We start from the raw sequence: 21,416 nt of genomic DNA, 5'->3' as shown, positions 1-21,416 counted from the left end.
TTTCATGATGTATTACTAAAGAACTGTCACAAAAAGTAAACGTCATGATGACATATATATTTAATGTTTTTCTGAGACTCAAGGACGTTGCAGGATGTATTAGGGCGTCACAAATAAATATTGAGTAATAGTTGTGAAATAATAATAGTTTTTTGATAGAAAATAAAGGGTTATTTTCAATAAGTTTATTTCAGATGAAATTCCGCAGTCTTGTGACCACGCCTTTATCTGCTCTACATTGCTGATATCCAAACAACAAAAGAAACAGCCCTTGGAATATTCCAGCGACCCGTCATTATGCGTAAGGATATATCTCTATATATAAGCGGTAAAAAGTACGGGTGGTGACGATACTATCCACAAATGGGTTAGTTTTGCCTAATGGCTCGGCAAGAAGCAGAACAGATCATATTCAAAATAAAAAACTATGCTGGTTGGATAGAAAATAGTCCCAACTTTACTTAAAATTAAAGAGATTGGTTTATCAGTCTATTATAATGTCTATAGGGCTCAAATATGAATTTGCACTAAAACATCAACCTAACCAAATCAACGATGTCAAAACAAAATTTTTCGATTAATTATCAATACTTATGGCTACGTAACCAACGAAGAACTACACGATGACCCCGAAGTAAAATGGATTTACGAATGCAACTAAAATTTTGCTATTAAGTTATTATTTAGTTTTATAGTAATTGATCTCAACGACATTTGTTCATTTAGTTCCTGGTTACTGAGATGTAGTTACTGATTACTGCCGAATGGATATATACTTCAGTACGATGAATAGACATATTTATTAATAAAAATATACGGGTTTTTGGATAATAATTTTTAAAATGTTTCAGCATGTCAGCGATATCTTGATATTATTAAATATTTTCATTTCAGCTATAAAGATTGCCTACTCTGACTTGAGAAAAAAAAGCAGGTGTGCCATAGAGAAATGTATTGTTATCAATTATTTATCTGGTGTACACTCGGGATTTGCCTACATTTAATAAACACTTTGTTATTACATTTGCAGATGACGTTGCAATCCTACCAATTGGATATATAACATCATCATAACGAACCAATCGAAACGTTATAAGCAGCTATAAAGTAGAATGCAGATTAGAAAAATACCGGATCAAACTTAATAAAAATAAATAAGTGTATATTAAATATACCAATAAAATAATCAAGCACAAGTCATTATTTATTAATAAGCATGTAGTCCCGTATGGAAATACAACTAAATATATTGGCATGAATTTTGGTATTAAACTCAGATAGAAGCCACATGTTAAGAAAAAATGTAAAGAACTCAAGCTAAAGTATATAAACTGTAATGCTTATTTTGTATAAATTCAGTCCTGTCAGTATATAATAAGCATTTACTTTTCCAACAAGTTTTAAAATAAGTGTAGAATCTGCATAACGACTTGAAGACAGAAACTGTCGAGAACGTTATCAAGGACAATACTCAAAGACATGAATAGAGGCTACATCAGCACGTCAATATTGATGTTCTTCAGATCCTGGATAAAGATGGCCTAGTCAGATGAATGAAGAGAATAAAACTATTTGATCTAGCTGAGTGAAGTTGTAAGTAAAACATTAAGAGCAGTTACATAGATGTTAAGCTCAAGGTGTCTATATTAGAATAAGTACTTGGTAATTTTAAGGTCGTGGTAAATTAGAATAAAACAAATGGCTTACTAGTAATAATTTGCTAGTTTGCTATAATAAATAACTAAAGAAAATCAGTCATTATTCCTCAGACAGTAGAACATATCTCTTTAAGACGTATGGGATTCTTAAAGGAATCTCTTGTTACCAGACCTTCTTTCTACCAAACTTGATTTCCCTAAATAATAAAAAAGATTTTTATATGTTTCCTCTTTATAAACATTCTCTGGTTTATTTCCAAATACAAAATGATTTTCAATCAAATATCTGTATATTCAAGTAAATATTACATTATTAATTTAGTACTGTTGTTCTTGATATATCTTACTTGTTTGAATGGGCTTCTTTTGTTTTATCACTTAGTTCTTCTTGCTTAATGGGAAATAAAAATCACGATCGTAAAACCCTGAACTGAAATAAAATAACGAACATATATATATAATTTTCGATTGTAGCTTATAGTTTTGTTGTCTTCTTCGGTATCATATTTCGCATTTTATGAATAGTTGAACTTTGTCAGTCCATGAAAAACTGAAACTTTACGAACAGAAAATCCGAAAGTATGTATCCGGATGTTTTTATCGCGTAAGCGACCCTGTTTCGTTCACGTATCCCAACACCAACCCTAGGAAACGAGTTTCTTAAACAAAAACAAACATAATCGTAAACAGGGACAAGCCGACGGCGATGGTGACAACCGATGATCCAGACGCAGTCGGTGCATACGACAATACTTCTCCCAAGTTTTCCAGTTTTTCTATATTCCTCGGATTTCCCTGGCTGCTCGGCAAGCTGATATCTGCAACAGAGAAAGACAGAGTTGTACAGAGTGAGCGAGAACCCAGGAAGAAAAAAGGAAAGATAAAAAAACAGATCAACGATAAGAACAGTTATACTTTGGTTTAGTTCGCGCGTTCTTTTCGCGATTTCTTTCAGAGGCGAACTTTAAATTGTCCATCGTCAAATAAAGAACTGGTTGGCGGGCGGATTAAGTTGGCAATACCGAATCCCCAGTTTCGCTCGTAAAACTTTCGGCTCGTTATACGGAAAGTTCAAATTGAAATAGATTTGCGTGCTCGTCATTATCATCCACGTCCTCGACAATAGAGTAAAGGTTTTTTGTACTATTTTGGCTGAAAAAAATCTCGGGAATTGTTGAATAAAACACTAAACTTCCATTTATTTATCAATAATTATTTAGTCGTCTTCAATGCTTATATTATGATTTAATAACTTTCAAGTATTTCAATCATCTCCTCCACGGCTTTTCTTCTATTAATTAATTTGACTTTATTAATCAACAGAGAAGGTTACCTTCCAGAGTAGCATATTCATTATTCATATTCATTTTTTCATATTATTATTCATATTCATTACTTTTCATTGTTGTTGTTGTTTATGTTGATTGATTTTGTGAAATGTGTTAATTTGTGTAACCATATATCATATAGTCTATTCAAAGTTTTTTTAGTAATGCGTCGTAGATGTTTGTGACGTTGAAATACCATAAGGTTGCCGTTTGGCTTTGACATACAAGAAAATTCTAATCTAAATGAAATAATTGAACAAAAATGTTTCCAAATATAATTTATTTTAACATTATACTATATCTAAAAACTACAGTTAATTATACAGCCACAATAATTTATAGGTAAGAGTTATAACCTCTTATCACTATTGCTTTCAAGAATTTTGCACATGTCTGATAGCTGGTCACCGTCCGGTTGTCAGATGTACGCTGAATTATTCAAAATATAATTATTACAGGTTATAAACCGGCAAACACTATTTTCTCCGTAATATATCATATTACTTTGTTTGAATATGCCGAAAACAATAGATATTCCGGGTCGCAAATTGATTGCGGCTTTAATAGGTTATTTCGAAAAGGAATCAGATAACGGAGGCCCCTTTCGTCGGTAAATTCCGTTAGTGAGGTAATTATTGATGATATTAAATAATATAAGTCCCTACAATTTTATTGAAAATGTTTTTAGCGGGTTGCTGCAGTGCTAAATATTACTGTGGGTAGTGTGAATAACATCACTTACAAAATGAAGAATAATACGTTAGATTCACCCAAGTCCGTCTACATATAAAGTGGGTGACGAATCTTGACTATCTTAATAGTGGATTTTAGTGAAAATTCCCTCTGGAAAGTATACATAAAAGAATTAGGGGCATGCAGCTGTGATGATGTAAGACATCCTTTCATACACTCTTACAGGGCATAGTGTTTAAATGGTGTAAAGATAACCCTCGGATTGGTTTAATGGAACTTCCAGACATTACCTTAAAAATAATGCAATTAAAGTAATAAAATAATTAAGAAACTTGAATATTTCAAAATGGTTCATTGTGGCACTCTTGGCAAGACAGTAACAGAAAAAGTGTAAAGACAATACAAATTGATGGAAAAGGGTAAAAGTTACAATAGCATTCAATTGGGTTATATTAGTCATTATATTTATTAATAGTTAAATTCAGATATATTACTGATTGAGAAGGATATTCCATCAAAAACTGTTTGGATATGTGGAAGGAAGCATTGTCAACCATAGCACCTTCGGTTTGGATGAACTCGATAAAACATACAGAGGAAGTAATTGATAAATGGTGGAATCGTGAACATATTTCACATACATGTATCTTTCGTGTGACATGGTAGAAATTAACAGTTTAGTGATTGAAGTGGACAGTGAGTTATGAAGTGAAAGTGACTGAAGAAAACTTTCACGATAGGTGATAATGCTGTGCAATGCTGGAAATTCGTGAGACAGAGTGATGAGAGTGGAAACAACTAAAGGTATGCACATAATTAATTGAATATAACTGTAGAAAATGGTATTATGGGGCGTGAAAGATTTGTGTGCACAGATATGATTGTAATTGTTCAAAAGTAAACATAAGCATTAGGTGAGAATGTATGAGGACCAAATGAATACTAACTATCTTGTAGATATGGTAAATGCATTAGACAGAATTCAGTGATTAATTTTATCAAGAATGGTCTACACAGGTAGTAGCAGAAGAAACAAAAATACAGTGATACCAAGATGACTTGCCAAGTAAACACACTATCGAAGGAAACAAGATCTAAACGTAAAAAATAAATATGCTCTCGAATGAAAGTAAAATACGTTTCTCAAATATACAATTGTTAATTAGGTGGATTGGGCCTCCAGGGGGATAACACTACATAAAACGCGCCTAGAAACTCTACCTCATGAATGGCGTGGAAAAAAGTTTAATGTAAACAAAACAAATCTAACCTACAAACTGCTTTACCTGTGCTCTTAATTGTAGTTTTAAATCCTTCGATAATATATGTATTAGATGTACTATAATGTTAATATAAATTATATTTGATAAGATTTTGTTTCATTTATTTTATTTAGATTAGAATTTTTTTGTATGTCAAACTGAATTAAAACTCAGAGTTGATGCGGCAACATTGTAATGTTTCGACGTCACAAATATCCACTACGCATTACTAAAAAAACTTTGAATCGACTATATACAAACCACCATATAGTAACGACGTATCATATTAGCGAAACGGCTAATAATAATTAATATCCTTTGGATAGGATCTGGATTATATGTATCATTCACTTATTAGAAATATTTTTTCTTTTTTTTTGTGATTTTTACGAAAAAAATTTCAACACATTTTAAGAATTTAATTTTTTAAAATAAGTTGTAGTGAAAGTTTTTACGTTACGTTTAAATTATTACGTTAAGTTACATTACTATTTACGTAAAAGTTATTTCGCTAAAATCACTGTAATTAATAAGCTGAATATTGTGATTATTAAGAAGCCATGAGATGTCATGAGTGAAGTCATTTGATTTTGGTGTGGTATTAAGGTTTAAATATTTAGTTTGGTTTTGTAATAGTGTACTTTAATTCAATATTTTACAATGCCTAAAACAATGAAGTGAGATTTTAAATTATTTCAGCATTACGGTTTCATTGCTCTCCAAGGCAAGAGAGTTTGAATTATATAGAAGTGTGGAACATTCATGGAAATTAAGTTTTAATTTTCATATTGTCAATCAGCAAGCTCTAGTATATTACGAGCTGCTAGAACCAATTGAAATTGTTATTGTAGATATCTACTTACATCAGCTGAACAAACTTATCGACGTATTGTTGTAAAAAAAGCTCAGCAATTGTGAGTAATAGACGCAACGTTTTCGCAGATGGTTTTGAAATATTCAAGAAGTGCGAAAACATATCATCGAATTGCTCCCAAATCAACATCGATATTTTGACATGTTTCCGAATGGACTTTTTATAAAGTTTTAGAGGAAAAAAAGTTTTAGAATGTCATGCAAATTATGATTGATATATATCTTACCGAGAATTCTCAATAAATGTTCAAAGATGCATTTACTCATTTAGTAACGCAACAATATATGAGTATGTAATAATTATTGTTATTTTATTACAAAGCATCAGTTCTGAAAGTAGGGTTTGTCTCTTTAAGTAATGTTTCTTTTCTTGATGGGCTCTTTTGAATTTCCTCATCAAGACTTCTGCGCACTGAGCTTCTTCTCATCTCTATGGTCCTATCTCATATTAATTTCTTTTAATTCTATTCAGTGCTTCATTGATTTAGATATTTCCATCATCTGTTAACCTTACTTGTGCAATATCCACCTAATATTTTTTGGGCATCCTAAATGACAACAATAGCAACAAACTTAATATAACGCTTAATCTATCTTAATTAATATTTTATTTATTTTAATTAAACTTTTTGTCCTTCAGTGTTTTTGTCTTATTTAATCTACTTTCTTGTCTTTCCTTTGTCGTCTGATTTTAGATATTTATTACATTTATTTTCACTGTTCATTGTACAGTAAGCTGTAAAGTTCTGACATAGAGATGGCGTTTCAATCTATAAATCTTCTATAAGAATAATTCGAACTTATTCTCAGAAGTAGATGGTTTACACGAATTGTTGCTGTAGATCTCTTGCTTTTTTTTGTTACATTTGATAAACTATACAGGAAACCTTCATTTGGTTGAACGATAGATGAGTGCAGGTGAATGTTAGTGTGGCAATTTTTTACAATAGATAATACATGGGTACATAACTCTTCGCGAGAAATAAAACAGCAGTTGTAGGACTGTATAAAAGTCGACAGTCTAGTGGCAAATAAAATAAAAAAAGAATTGGATAGCATCTGTCGAAATGGTCACGGCTAGTATATTTTTTAATGTGAACGAAGTCCTGTTGCTTGATTACTTTGAAAATGGTGGAAAAAATATAAGTGAATTCAAATTTCTTGACCATATAATTGCCGAAATTCACGAGAGGAGGCCTCGTTTGTATACAATAAAAATCTTTCACCATGGCATCATTGCATTCCCTATTATTCTTTATTCTCATAACTTGGCACCCTTAGACTACTACGTATCCCTGTCAATGAACAAGTTAGAAGGGCTTTAGATTTTAGGATTTTCATATCCTTTCAGGCTATTATTTCTGGAAAACAATAATAATGTTGGAAAAATTCTTGAAACGTATGTTAAGGTCAAAGGAGATTATGTAGAAAAATATAATACATTTGTTTAACTGAAAGTTGCAGTCTTTCATTGTCAGAACTGGGATTTTTCATCTTCAGAATATATTTAATATCGTATATTGTTTTTCAGATGAGGTTGTTACAGCGAGTTCTTTTTATATATTCTATATTTTTCGGGAAGAACTTTTATCCTCGTCAGTTTTCATATTGATAATGTTCTAAAGTTTTGTTTGATTTTACTTTTCTTGAGAAATCATTTTTTATCGTTGTAATAATATCAATAAGGCGAAGGTATCAATAAATAAATAATATTTTATTCAAAAAACTATATTTTCGATCTAGAAACCAATTTTGACTGAATACTTAACAGCGTTAAATATGTACATGGTCTAATGAAAATCGCTCAAAAATCTTTATGTTATATATTGCATAAAAATTGTTGTAAACTTTTGTTTAATGATGTTAATAATATGAAAAACATCATATCAGTTGAATTATTCTTTCGTATACTAAAATACGGAATAATACATAGAAAAGTCAGTGTTCACGTTTAACACCCATCCCAAAATAAAAAAGACGACCTCCTATTGTAACAATACGTTATTTAATTATATATCATTTTTATTTTACATATATTGTTTTTATTGTACTTTAATCAACGTAACAACTTATTAGGAAATAAATAACTCCATCGTTCATATCCAATTAGCTTTCCCTAGTTCAACATGGTGTCTTAAATTACTAAAGTGTACCTTGAAATCAATAATAATTACGCGGATGTTGATTAATATATCTAACGGCGAAAGATATTTTAACACAGATGAGGATTGAGAGCTGATATGTTTCCATATGAAGCTCATTAATATTAACATAGTAAACAGACCCAGGCAGCGAGCAATTAATAGATAGCAGATATGCGGTGGGATGGGGGGCGGAGGAGGGACGGTTGGTAAAGGCAACCCGTCATAGTTATTTATTAATTTTAACTTCGATAATTTCCCCCTCGTCGTCGCCGCGGCTCGTATACTGGCAAATATTATTTCTTTAATTATCGTTATATTACAATATCGATAACAAATAGCTTGCTCGTCTTCAGTCAATAACATTTCGATTAAGTTCTATGATACGGCATATAATCGAACACGAACTCTGTAACTGAAGCATATTGATTTCTGGTTAAAATTGGATCATAATTATTAGTTGCAAAGGGATATGCATATGATAATAGTTTGTAAATGTGACGCAATAATATTGTTGTATTTTTATATCTAGTAACAATGATTGGTTATTGAATTTCCTTTAATTTTATCGGTTAACTCTATGATAATATAGAAGCTTTTGTATTCTGATCATTTTTTCTAATTAGTATGATATACACCAATACAGATATTTTCGATCATTTCCCACTACGTCTTCTTACCTCTCTCATAACTTGAGGATGCCGTGTCGATAGAATAATGTTGGTAAGGCAGCGATCCAATTATTTTCGCATTTATTTAACATTTTGAGATCGCGCGCTGGCTATATTCTAGGCATCGATTTAAACAAGCAATACTCAGGAGATGCTATGTTTGATTAGTACGCTGGGAGTGGCTATTCGAGTTGCAGTGTACACGGATATAACACAATGTGAGGGCACAACACATGCAAAATGCAAATTTTTGTTCAAATAGTCATACAGTTTATTGTCTTCGAAATGTTTTGATCATCGAGGCCGTTCTTTGGTATTGACAACAAAATCAACACTTTTAAATAGTTGAAACTTAAACGGACAATTAGGGTATGACAAAATAGAATTACTTCTATGAAGGTAAAAAGGAATCTTCAGCTATATTCTTAAGATGTAACATAGGTCCACTATAAGGTATGGTATGACGGCCTTGCTCATAAGCTACAGAAAATGTCATGGAAAAAACACCATCAACTATTGAACTTTTAATTTATAGCAAGAATGATTAAACTCAAACAAAAGGAAAGTTATTCTATAATAAAGGAAGCTAAAGCAGGTGTACCGCAAGGAAATGTATTAGGGCCCATTCTTTACCTACCTTAAACACGTGACATACCACAAATGGAAAATATTACGATGGTTACAGGCAAGAGAAAATATAAATAATTGGATCCAGACTTGGAAAATAAAAATTAACAAAAGTAAACCTGCGTATGTGCAATTCACGTACAAATCAGATTGCACAAGCACCAATAATAACAAATAATACTATCATTCCATATAACAACGCTACGTATCTCGGAATGAATCTTGATGCAAAACTTCGCTGGAGGAAATATGTAAAAGCGAAAGGGAACTGGATTTAATATATTTAAAAATGTATTGGTTAATTGGAAGAAAAATACAATTTTCAGTACATAATAAATTTCCATTATGCAAGTAAGTATTTAAATCTATATGGATATACGGTGTTCAATTGTGGAGATGTTCAGGGAAAACTAATATAAATATAATAGAAATTTTCCAGGATAATGATCTGCGAATTATTGTAAGTAATACAGGACTGATTATTTACGTCGATACCTTCAGATACCGACTGTAACTCAGGAAATCAAGAGAATCGCAAGGGAAGAGCTCCATTGTCATGTCAATATCGAAGAGTTTTAATACCTCTGGGATGGCATCAGAACAACAGGAAAAAGACACAAGAAATGAAACCACTTGATCTTGTCTAGCGTAGAGTCGTGAGGTCTTTTTAGTAGAAAAACAGCAGTGTTAATACATAAAAATTATTAGACCAGAGACTAAGATAGAGTTTATGAGTCCTCCTAGATATTCCTAAATCTAACTTATTGTTAAGACAAATTGTAGGTTGACCGACAATGATTAATAATAATGCAATAAATAAATTAAAAAAAAACATCATAAGTTACTAAAAGTGTTCTGGGATAAGACGGTGCTTGTAATGAGTATCTCAATTATACCATATAGAAATTTATTAGTTTATGTGGAAAAATTGCAACTGTCCAGCTAAATAATCGAATTTAACAGTTAGGTGAGTTTCTTTATAATGATATTTCACATTTTCAATATGAGATATCGTTTATTAAAATACATGCAAGTACCTAGCAGTAAGAGCGTTCTATTTAATAGTAGTTTATCGAAGTCATCGATTGTAGGGAACACTATGATCCAATTCAGTTTGAATGCCACTTTGTTCAGTTAATACCTGATACCTGTATTTGATAGATCTATCATCGATTTTGTTTAAAATTACGGCAGATAGTCTGATGATGTTTCTTTGTATATACTTATACAATATATAAATATAAATATTATTTTTACCTTTTTGTATTTATATTCTACATAAGAATTATGTTTATGTCCAAGGAAATATTTGTTATCTAACCATAGATGCTTCGTATTTACTTTATATCCAAATCTATTTATACTATAACACTGATCTTCTTCTATTTGTATTTGGAGCAATAAATGTATTTGTTTCTATATTTGTTTCTTATTTTAAATATGTAGAAAGTTCTTTACTGTCTTGCTTACAACGCTTTTTTATACTTTTTGAAGGCGAATTTTACATACACCTTAAATATCTAAGACCTTTTGTTACTTTTCTGATATTACTATAATTTCGTCAATGTAGAATTTCTGAGTTTTCTAGGCAAGAAAGTGAATTCATTTTTATAAGTTAATTTTGAAACTAACCTTACACCATTAAGAAAGTTTCACAGAAGATGGAATAAGATAATTATTCCATAGACTGTTGCCTTTCAAACTTGCTATAATATAGCTTCACTGAATAAGTTTCACTAAGAATATGCGACTTAAAACGATCTATTTTGAAAGACAAAAAATTTTTCCCTACTGTCAACTAGATTACCACATTTTCACTATTGAAGAATGGTGGAAAAGGATATATTATGTTTTAATGAAAAATATTACGTAAAAACTAGTCCTTGCTTCTTTTAACGCAGATAGTTACAAAAAAACTGACCTGAACGATCAATTTGTAATCCTTACGGTAGCAAGAACATGTTACTGAGGTGTGCTGATTGATTTTTAATGGTAAGAAAGTATTTATAATTATCCAGAAATGTATTGAAATTAAAACATCTATTGAGTTACTTGAAAAATAATTCAATGAACGATATGTTTCAATAAAATTAAAGCATTAAATAAATAATATTATATTAATAATAAATAATATTATTAATATAAAATAAAAATATTTTGGTTTTGCCTAGTAATTTTATAAGTATTTTTAAAATATTATACATAAATAAAGGGTAAGGTTTATTTTAGATTTGTTTGTAATTAATCTTCAATATTCCCATACATAAAATAAATAATATTCAAAAACAATGAACGCTGTAATATATTATGAACATAATGCATTTTGTTACATTTCATAATAAGGATATATTGGCAATTCATTCGGAATGTTTCGATACGTTTCAGATATTCGAAAATCATTTATTATAATATATTTAAATATTGAAAAGTTACTTTTGAACTTTCAGCCTCTGTATTTTTAGATTTAATTAAATGTAATATAAAATAATGGCGAAATATCCGAGAGGAATTTTATGTTGTACCTGGTTTTATATTTATTTATTTGAACTAACTGTTTTTAAGATTATGATGGGGGCTAAGGAAGGACTGAAAGCTTGCGACTGTTCATAAATTTCTGCGTAGTATGTCTAGTACTGTCAACGTATTTTATTTTTTACTGTTGTTGTGTTTCGTCTTCTGTTGTGTTCGTTGTGTTCTGTTTAAAAACCGCCAACGAAAGTTTTACTCATATATCTCAATAATTTTATTAGTCGGTGATATATACAAGAGTATATAGAAGGGGACAACTCATTTTGTGAGGAAACTAGCCCGTATAGGACACACAACAGATTAAGAGAATATAAGAAGTAAGGATTGAGGGGCGAAAAATCGAAGGGCGACTTAAGAGAGTCAGTGATGAATATATCGGAGAAATTCTTCAGAAGAGAGGAAAAGCACCGACCGAAGCAAGAAGATTGAACAGAAATAGAAAAAAATGGAAGTATAAATTGCAAGGAGCGAATAGACATTAAACATGACAACCCTACACTATTATGTGGAACAAAGTTTAATGGAATACATATGATTATTGTAATGTAGCGACCGCTACGACCCTTTATATATTTACGTTATCCCACGAGGCTAGCCTGATGGACGAAAACCACAGAAACCCATCAGGTATAACATCAACACATGAACACCCTTACATCACGAAACGGGACACGTAAGGCACCATACTTATAGGTACCCACAAACAAATGGGAACGCCCCAAGAAGAACGACGTCCTGCTACAACTTCGATGGCAGCTGATCCCGTAAAAATCCTCGCTCAGGTTGGGATCCCCATCTCAAAAGCAGTCCCTAGGCGATTCATTGCGTGATTGCGGGTGCTCTCTGGAACCTGCACACATAGAGGTACGTTCCACGGCAGCTCTACTAGGAGGGGAGTGATGTAGCGATCGCTATGATACTAGGCCACCACGCATTCACCTACAGCAAGTTCAAAGGTTGGCAACGCCTGTGGATTGGTACCATGTGGTTCCCGGCTATAAATGACCAGTACGACCACGTCTCGCTCTCTTTCCTTTTCTATACCTCCTTGTAACTGTACCACTTCCACAGCGCTACCGTACTTGCTTTACCTAACCTAATATCCTGTCCCTTCTACCGTCGATCATATGCATGAATATAAATCGACATAAATAAATATTTCTTCAACCAGCGTTTTCAGTTCTCGTGCCAATTCCTTCCATAAAATAGTAGTGAGTGTTCGGACGAACAATCGCATCGACAGCCACACATTCCGACCAACCGACCGACCAGACGAACATACCTACAGTAATTTATTTAAAATATTATTATTGAAATGTTCAACAATAATTACCTTTGTTTATTTTGTATCTAAAAATGAGATGTGCAAAGAATGAGATGTCGATAAAATATAACACTGAAAAGTATGTTTATATGCCATAATACTATCGAACTATATGTATGTATATTATTAGACTTATATGTATTAAAAGTAGCCAAAGGATTTACTATGCCTCCTCTACCATTTTTGTTAAAACTTATTTAAATAATCATTGGATGATGTCAATATTTTAGATAGTGTTTATATTTCTTTCATTTATAGTACTACAATACAATAACATTCTATAAGATGTTCCAAAAATATTTACATGAGACATGCCCCTTTAGAAATATTGTTATCCTCTGTGTATCTAAGGAGTCGCATAGATTAAAGATTAAAAATGCGAACTTTCTAAAAAGGAATATTTTCTATATTATATAGAGTTCAAGATCCTAACGCATAATTTGAATGCACTTTAATCTCGCCTAAGGATCTCTACCATAAAAAGTTATTAGAATGGCAGTTTAAAAAATTAATTGGTAGTTTATAAGGTTAAACTTTCGTTAAAGGCCTTTTGATTGTTCGGATTTGTATCAGTTGATATATTTATTCTTTAATTGTGATATTAAAAATTATTTTTGAGAAGTGGTTTTAAGATAGGGACGAGTTTTAATATACCAACCTTCCCACGCTTTTACAAAAGAAACATAATTAATTTAATCCATTACGGTCGAATTCCAAAAATAGATAATTACTGTCATATATCTTTATTACTAAAATGAGTTGATGAGGTTAACAACAAGTTCTGAGTGCTCTTAATTAGACTGATAACACAAGTCTACAAATTCGGGTAAACTTTTAGCCCTGAGCAGATCTGAACGTCATTACAGGTGTTTATAACACATGCCGCTAAGCTTAAGTATGTTGTAGTAACCGCTACGACCCTTTAGGCTACCGTACATACATCTACATTAAGTTCAAAGGTTGGCAACGCTGGTGGATTGGTACCATGTGGTTTCCGGCTATAAAAGATCATCACGCCGACGTCTCTCTCTCTCTTGTCTCTATCCATTGTAACAGTACCATTTCCATAACGCTTCTAGACTTTCCTAACCTATCCTAATATAAGGTCGACCACATATAGTAATTAGGATCGAAATAAACAAGTTTTTATTCAACCAGTGTTTTCTATTCCCTTGCGAATTCCTTCCACAAAAATAGTACTGAGTGTTTGGACAAACAAACGAGTCGACAGTAAAACATTCCGACCGACAAAACGAAAATTCCTTCAAATCTATACATGTGTTAAATCTTGTGAAAGTAACACCGGCATAGATTTATATTTCTTTGAAAATGACAAGTGTTGTGCCTGAAAACGTGCCTTTGCGACACGCATTACTTTTATTATTTATATAAAAGAAAGAAGCCACTGAAATTCACCATTTGCTAGTAGAAACTTACGATGAGTATACTCCAACCTTATTATTATTAAACCATATTATTAAATATGCGAGACGTGGTTTCGAATATTTAAAAGTAGTGATTTAGATGGGCGACACAAATAGTAGCTTATACAGTTTTTGGTTGCTCAAGTCCAAAAATCGTGTATACTTGTGTTATTCCAGATTATTATATTGGTTATTTTTATTTTCACTTCTCGTTTTAAGCATATTTCATTTTGGGCATATATAAACTATAACAAGTTCGTAAATGCCCTCGGTAAATAAAGTTTAGTTTCGACAAAAGTTCCCAGTTTTAACCATCGGGTTAATAAAGTTTGGATTGACGTTTAGAGATGCACGACCGCTAAGTTTTTTAATTTAAAATCGTTCTCGTACCAGATGAAAATTACGGATATAGCTTTAAATTTGCTCTAGATTATTTACAGCAGATTTATTTTCACTTATTTAATGCTGTTTCTCACTAATTCAATTTTGAATTTTAATTATTTCTGTGCTTATAGAATTTTAAATAGTTGTGCGAAATGATTTTCACCTCTTTTGATTTTGATGTTTGAATCACTGCAAGTGATATTTTGTTATGCGGTTATTTGAATTTGATGCAACTAGATATGGTAAGTTTGAATAGTGAGCTCAACTCTGTTATCTATCTTCTATAATGAACAGGTTGCCCAGATGAAGTTTTTCACAAGTACTATCATTCATTAAGTAAATCAGAATCAAATTCTTTTAAGGGCATGTAAATTACGTTTAAGATCAAAATTAAAGTTTTGTTGGAAAAATAGGTACAATTTATTTTATTGAAAGTATTATTCTTTGATAGCTGCTATTTTTACACACCTCTCAGGAGATTTACGGATTCCATTTCGAGAAAACTATGCATCTTTTGAGAGAATCCAAGAGTCGATCAATTTTTAAGTATCTTCGTAAGAAGTGAAGCGCTAGCTGTTCAAATAGATCACGACTCATATGTTAGAGTTCTTCATTTTATTTTATTTTTATCAATATTTCAAAGTATAATATCAGATATCTATCAGATAGCTGGGTCCCTTACTAACAGTGTGAAGGCCTCGGAAGTCAAAGATTCAACACCGGCGACAAAGTAGAGGAGTTCGTGCGCACATGACTGTCCGAGTTGCCCAAGGAATTCTTCGTTACCGGCATCAAAAAACTTCCGGAAAGGTGGGCATAATGCATAACTAGTGAGGGGAAATACCTACAAAAACTGTAAATTCTTGTAAATTTTTTCAATAGTTAATAAACGCGTTAGAGTATTTGTCTGGATCATATTTGAACCACTCTCGTATATATACATACGTATTATATATTATAAATAAATTTACATTTTATACATATTTTTCAAATATCTTCATAACAAAATGATTTCCTTACAGGTCTCCATAATGGAAATTTACACCAGTAAAATTCCTCGAATGGGTGATTAAAACCCAATCAGATATTAGGCGCTATGAAACTTTTTCCAGAGACATTTTTTCTGCAGATATTGTTTTCTTCCTTATTCTCTCTATGGATGTATTAGAGCTTATGAAAAACACCCTTAAAAATTGTATAAATATAAGAAAGTTAATGTACTACAGCTACACGACAATAAGTGAAAGAGGCAAAAATCTCTCTAATTATGTCAGTTAAGTTAAATTATATGTGAAAACGTTGTCACAAATATGTTGTTACAATATATGTGTGCAATGCGAGTACATCCATCAAACGTTGCTTGAATTTGGTACATTGGCTCTGAACTTGAATAATATTAGTAAAACAAATCTACTGGATAGCGGAAACTAGTTTTAACATATGTGCCATATGTTAAACACTTGTGGGCGAAGATACGGTGATTCACGAACTTTGAGGAGCAAAGTCGTTTTATAAAATATATTATTAACTTTTTAATGAGATATATTAAAAGATAAAAAGTTAAGTTAAAATAGGAAACAGAGCAGATACAGAAAAATATACTAAATGGAGTAATATTTAATGGTATCAAAGGTTATTTTTAATATTAATGAATGGTTCTATAGATAACGTATATTGCGAGTCACATAGATATATATTTTCAATGATAACAAAAAGGAAAAAAAGCAGTAATTTTTCTTCCTAGACCTAATTTTTTTATTTGTAAGACACCGTTAACTATTGATATATCTTGACCTACATGTATATCGATTTAAAATTTAAACCATACCGGAGAGAAACTACTTTATAAGCAATGCACGTCAAACCTCACCTTTATCTTTAAATCTAAATCAGTTATAAATATTTTCATTCGTTTCCCGTTTTCCCGTTCTCGATTTTGACGTGTAATAAGGCAAGTCATCCGCGAAATTCACACGTCTGAAACGGAAATAATCGTAAGGGCATTTCCATAAATTCCATTCTATGGAAACTAAATTTCAATTGGAACTGACACAGATCAATACGTATTTCAATCTTCAGACGTATGCAAACCGCTTGTCGTACGCTCAATGCACCGAGAGACTATACGGGGCCGACAGAAATATAGTACACCGCCACGAAACGGCTTTATTTGCCGTCGAGCAATTGATATCGGAATATTCCGGATTCAGGAACGGCGGCGACGACGAGAGTCCAGTTGTAATTTTTGATTTTTATTCGGCGAGCATCTTGCTCGAATTTTTTCTTTATACTTGCGGAGAAATTCGCGTCGCCGGATCGATAAAACAATTCTCGTTCTGAGCAATTATCATTGCAGTTGTCACGACTTGCTATTATCATGTGTGGTTGTATTAAGGTTTAACAGAAAAAACGTAGTAAATAAAAGTTCGTGGAACAATATCTTTAAAGTCGAAGCTAGGGCAAAATTTATTTTATAAGAAATTAAATTTGTTTTATTCGCTATTAATGCAGGTCCTAAACCTGAAAATGACTTCCTTTCTGTCACAAGACGACACGTTTCTTGATGGCTCATAGCAATCATGTTCAATTAGTTAATAACGATACATATTAGTTTGTAATACGTTCTATCCGTCACTTTAATATCCTGGTAAAATCGTTCCACTTTCTATTCACTCGGATCTACTAAATATTTTGGAAAGTAACCGAAGTGGGCATGAAGAAAATATACTATCAGATTTGCATCAAATTAGAAAACTAGAAATGTTTTTAGTATTCTTTTGACAATTTATTGCCTACTTAAAAACAATCCACCCTTCTTTTTGATTTTCAGTCATAGTCCTGATGAATTGGGGGCAGTTATGGGCCATCGAGTGTTTTGCCAGACGAAAAACCTTCCTTGGCTTTTGCTTTTGATAGGCCTAAAAACATTGAAATTATGTATCATGCGGTAGTAAAAAACTTTATGCGGAGTTCCAACTGTTTCTTGGGGAACGTTCTCTTCACCAAATTTTGAGCCCCCTCGGAGGTAACCTCTTTTGGGTCTAGTGATTTGCTTGGCCTTTCTTATTCCATACACACAAATAGCGAAGGAAAAGGATAGTAAATGGTAAACCTAGTTTTTTGTCCGCGCAACTGTCATAATATTTTAAAATCGCTGCAAACCTGTCAATCATGGTGTTCATATTTTAATTTTCGAAGAACCAATTCCAAGTTCTCGTAAGTTCCTTTCAGGTGCACGGAATGTCCTATAGGAAGGGAAGCATAATAACCCCTATTGTGAAGTAGAACTACTTTTTTTTTACACTTAAAAAAATCTGACGTGGTTTTTTTTCATAATATGGAAAATTCATTTCATTTATATCACACGAAAATACATTGAAATCAGTTGCAAATACTCAAACAGCTTTTTGTTGCATACTTGTGAAAATACCATTCAAATTTAAGGTCAATAATACAAAACATGACTTAGAAACAATATTTTAGATTATAGATGAGTTTGAGTCTAAAAATTAGTTAAGAAGGTGTTAAACTGGTACAATAAAAAGCTTATATTATTACAGTAACCTCTTGAAAAAAAAGTCGCTTTATAGCAAAATATAAGACAATTAATTCTCAAAAAAGAAACTAAATTTATATTTGAAATAATTTAACTTATCAAAGGTCAATTTAATCATGAGGTATATAATGAAGTTTATTATATGGCTAGTTACCAGCTAGACTTTGGAAACATCTAAAATTCACTGAAGGTTGTTAGGTTTGACTTTATTCAAGAACTACCTACCTCAATTTAGATTTTGACAAAAGATTCACTTATTATGAGCTGAGATACAATATGCGGTTTGCAATATAATGGTATCAATATCATCAATGGTATGGTATAATGCACAAATAAGATTTACGCAACTACGAATGCCAAGCTTAGTGGTTTCATATCCTCGAGACATTTTAAATCTCGTTAAGTAAAATAATATAGTACAACAAATTACATTTCTAAAAGTTTTTTATAGTATTAAGAAAGTAAAGGGACTGGTGAACTATACGAATGTCGAGCTTAGTGGTTTCATATCCTCGAGACATTTTAAATCTCGTTAAGTAAAATAATATAGTACCACAAATTACATTTCTATAAGTTTTTTATAGTATTAAGAAAGTAAAGGGACTGGTGGTCCTTTGATGACAGTATAAAAACATTTCGTTCAACAATGTAAGAAATCAAATATTGATATTTTCAGTACCCAAACAATATTTTTTAAAAGTATTGAAATATGTAAAATTCATTGATTGGAAATTGAGAAAATCAATCGTTCAAATTGAACATCAATGTTTCAAAATAGAGTTAGTACTGAAAAGTATTTTAATTAGAAAAATCTTTAATAAATATTTTTTGTTTTGAGGCTGTAAGATAGTAAATAGAATTTTTCAACTTTACTTTTAAAGTTTAAAAATTCGCAAATTTAATTAGCTATATTTTTTTAAACGTTCTATTTATTATTTGTTGTTGAACATTTATATATCGAATATTTAGATGAGTTATAATTTCGAATGAAAAATATTTAAGTACTCTTATACGTGCCTTATATCAATCACTTATTATTATATCAAACACTTATAGAAACATATGCTGATGTTCCTTCATAACTAGAGGTCTGGATGAGTAAAACACCAAATTTCGAGACAATGAATAGCAATACTTATTAGACCACAGCCAAACTTAATTGTTAAAGAACTTTCAAACAGATTAGCGTTGGTCAATCAACTATTCCCAAGCTAATTCATTGAAAATACGATTTTGTACCGTTTCAAAACACAGTTTCATTTTTTTGCTAGGAATATTGATTTGGTTTTTCTGGTTTCTGGAAAAAGTTTCCTCTGGCGTTTTGCGAATGACAGCACCAAGCGAAAAAAAATCATGGGTTAGTCTAGGAGAGTAATCCACATATTTAAGCACATTGCCATAAACTGTTTTGGTAGTGTAGTATATTACGAGTTACTAAACCTGAATGACATATTGTTGTAAATAAGAACAGCAATAGTTCTCGGCTATGTTGCAAGAATTGTGTATAGTCCACTGTTGTAGCTTAAATGTAACGTTCTGCGGTAGTCATAATACTTATCAGACATAAAGTTTGCTGATTATTAGTTGGTTAGATCGATGCAATATGGCTTGGTTTGTGTACCCAGGATCGAGGAACTGCGAAAATAGTATCATAAACAAACATCGACATGTTATCCCAATGTTACCAAAATGGTTAGAAAAAGATGTATAAAGTACTGGAAAATATTTTGAATAATATATATCGTATTAGAATTATACTGTAATAAAATTGAGCTTATATGCGTTCTATTGGCGTAATAAATTAACATTGAACATTGGTAGAAAATCTTTATCTACTTACTCGTAAGTTAACTACTAATAAACAAGAGACATGTTATACTCATAATTCTATTAGAAATTTTTTAAACCAGCTTACTATTGAAGACTATATTTCGTTAGTGTTACTATAAAAATAAATCGTCAGGAGATTCCTAAACATTCCAATGTATTATTCATTTAAATAACTACCTTGGTGTGCAGCTTTTGTTACAAGTTTCGTTTGAAAATGATCTCATTTCAGCTTCAATTGTAGAAACGTAAAGTTGTAGGTACTCTCCCTATCGACAAGGGTATATCATATAGTATACTGTGTGTTGCATATTATATGTTAGCGTATTGTACACTTTATTTTGCGATTATTAAAACGAGTGGTCAGTGAATTGTAGAGAACATACCAAGAACTAATACACAAACTCAAAAGCAAATTAGAGCGTACACAAAACATGGTAAAACGTCATCGCCGAAGAGGAATATTGTGTGAAAGCTAATATTAATGGATACAGGCCGAAAAACATTAATAGGATTGTGGCCAGTCAACAAAGCTACTGCAGAAAAAGTGACAGCAGGATTCAAAGCTGCTGAAGAACACTGTATTCAGCTGGCCCGCTCATTCACATCACTGGTCGGATTATTGCGAATTAATATCTCGACATCCTCAATAATGAAGTTCTTTCTACGACTAGGATATTGCAGCTAAGCACTGCCCTATTCCAAGATGATATTCTCTATATACTCATCCAAAAATGTTCAGTCTTGGTTTGAGGAGCGTGACAATATCATCAAACCTCTTTTCTGTCCATCATAATCGTCAAGTCCTAATACAATTGAATCGCTATGGGAAGTTTGAGACCAGAGTGTGAGGAATAGATTTTCATCACCAAGATCATTGAAGCAATTGGCAGATATTTTAGTAGAAGATTGGGACAAAATTCTGTTTGAAACTATTCGGACACTACGAATTAATAATTCGTTATTAATAAATAAGGGTTGTGTATATGTCAGGTGTTCATATTACTGTATCCATCGTCTATATATTTTTTTATATTAATCTCTTGGAACGTCAACAATCTGCCCTTGGGCAATAAGTATTATTGTTTGATTTCTCTTATATAATATAATCATCCTAAC

At 31.7% G+C, this 21,416-nt stretch overlaps 1 protein-coding gene across 1 annotated transcript in view; it reads right to left on the bottom strand.

The window, feature by feature from the left end:
- Positions 1-1,128: 1,128 nt before the first annotated feature.
- Positions 1,129-21,416, bottom strand: part of LOC143200269 (neurotrimin) — a 339,465-nt gene continuing 319,177 nt past the window's right edge. The window contains exon 10 of the mRNA XM_076410706.1: positions 1,129-2,476. Within this exon, the coding sequence (XP_076266821.1) occupies positions 2,319-2,476 (158 nt within the window). The 3' untranslated portion in view covers positions 1,129-2,318. The remainder of the gene's footprint in view (positions 2,477-21,416) is intronic.

This window comes from Rhynchophorus ferrugineus, unplaced genomic scaffold (genome assembly GCF_030347505.1).
Source record: "Rhynchophorus ferrugineus isolate W39M unplaced genomic scaffold, kcgeb_rfMv2 rfM1, whole genome shotgun sequence".
NCBI lineage: Eukaryota > Metazoa > Arthropoda > Insecta > Coleoptera > Curculionidae > Rhynchophorus > Rhynchophorus ferrugineus.
Note: the sequence above shows the minus strand (reverse complement) of the source record. Positions and strands in the feature narration are given on the sequence as shown.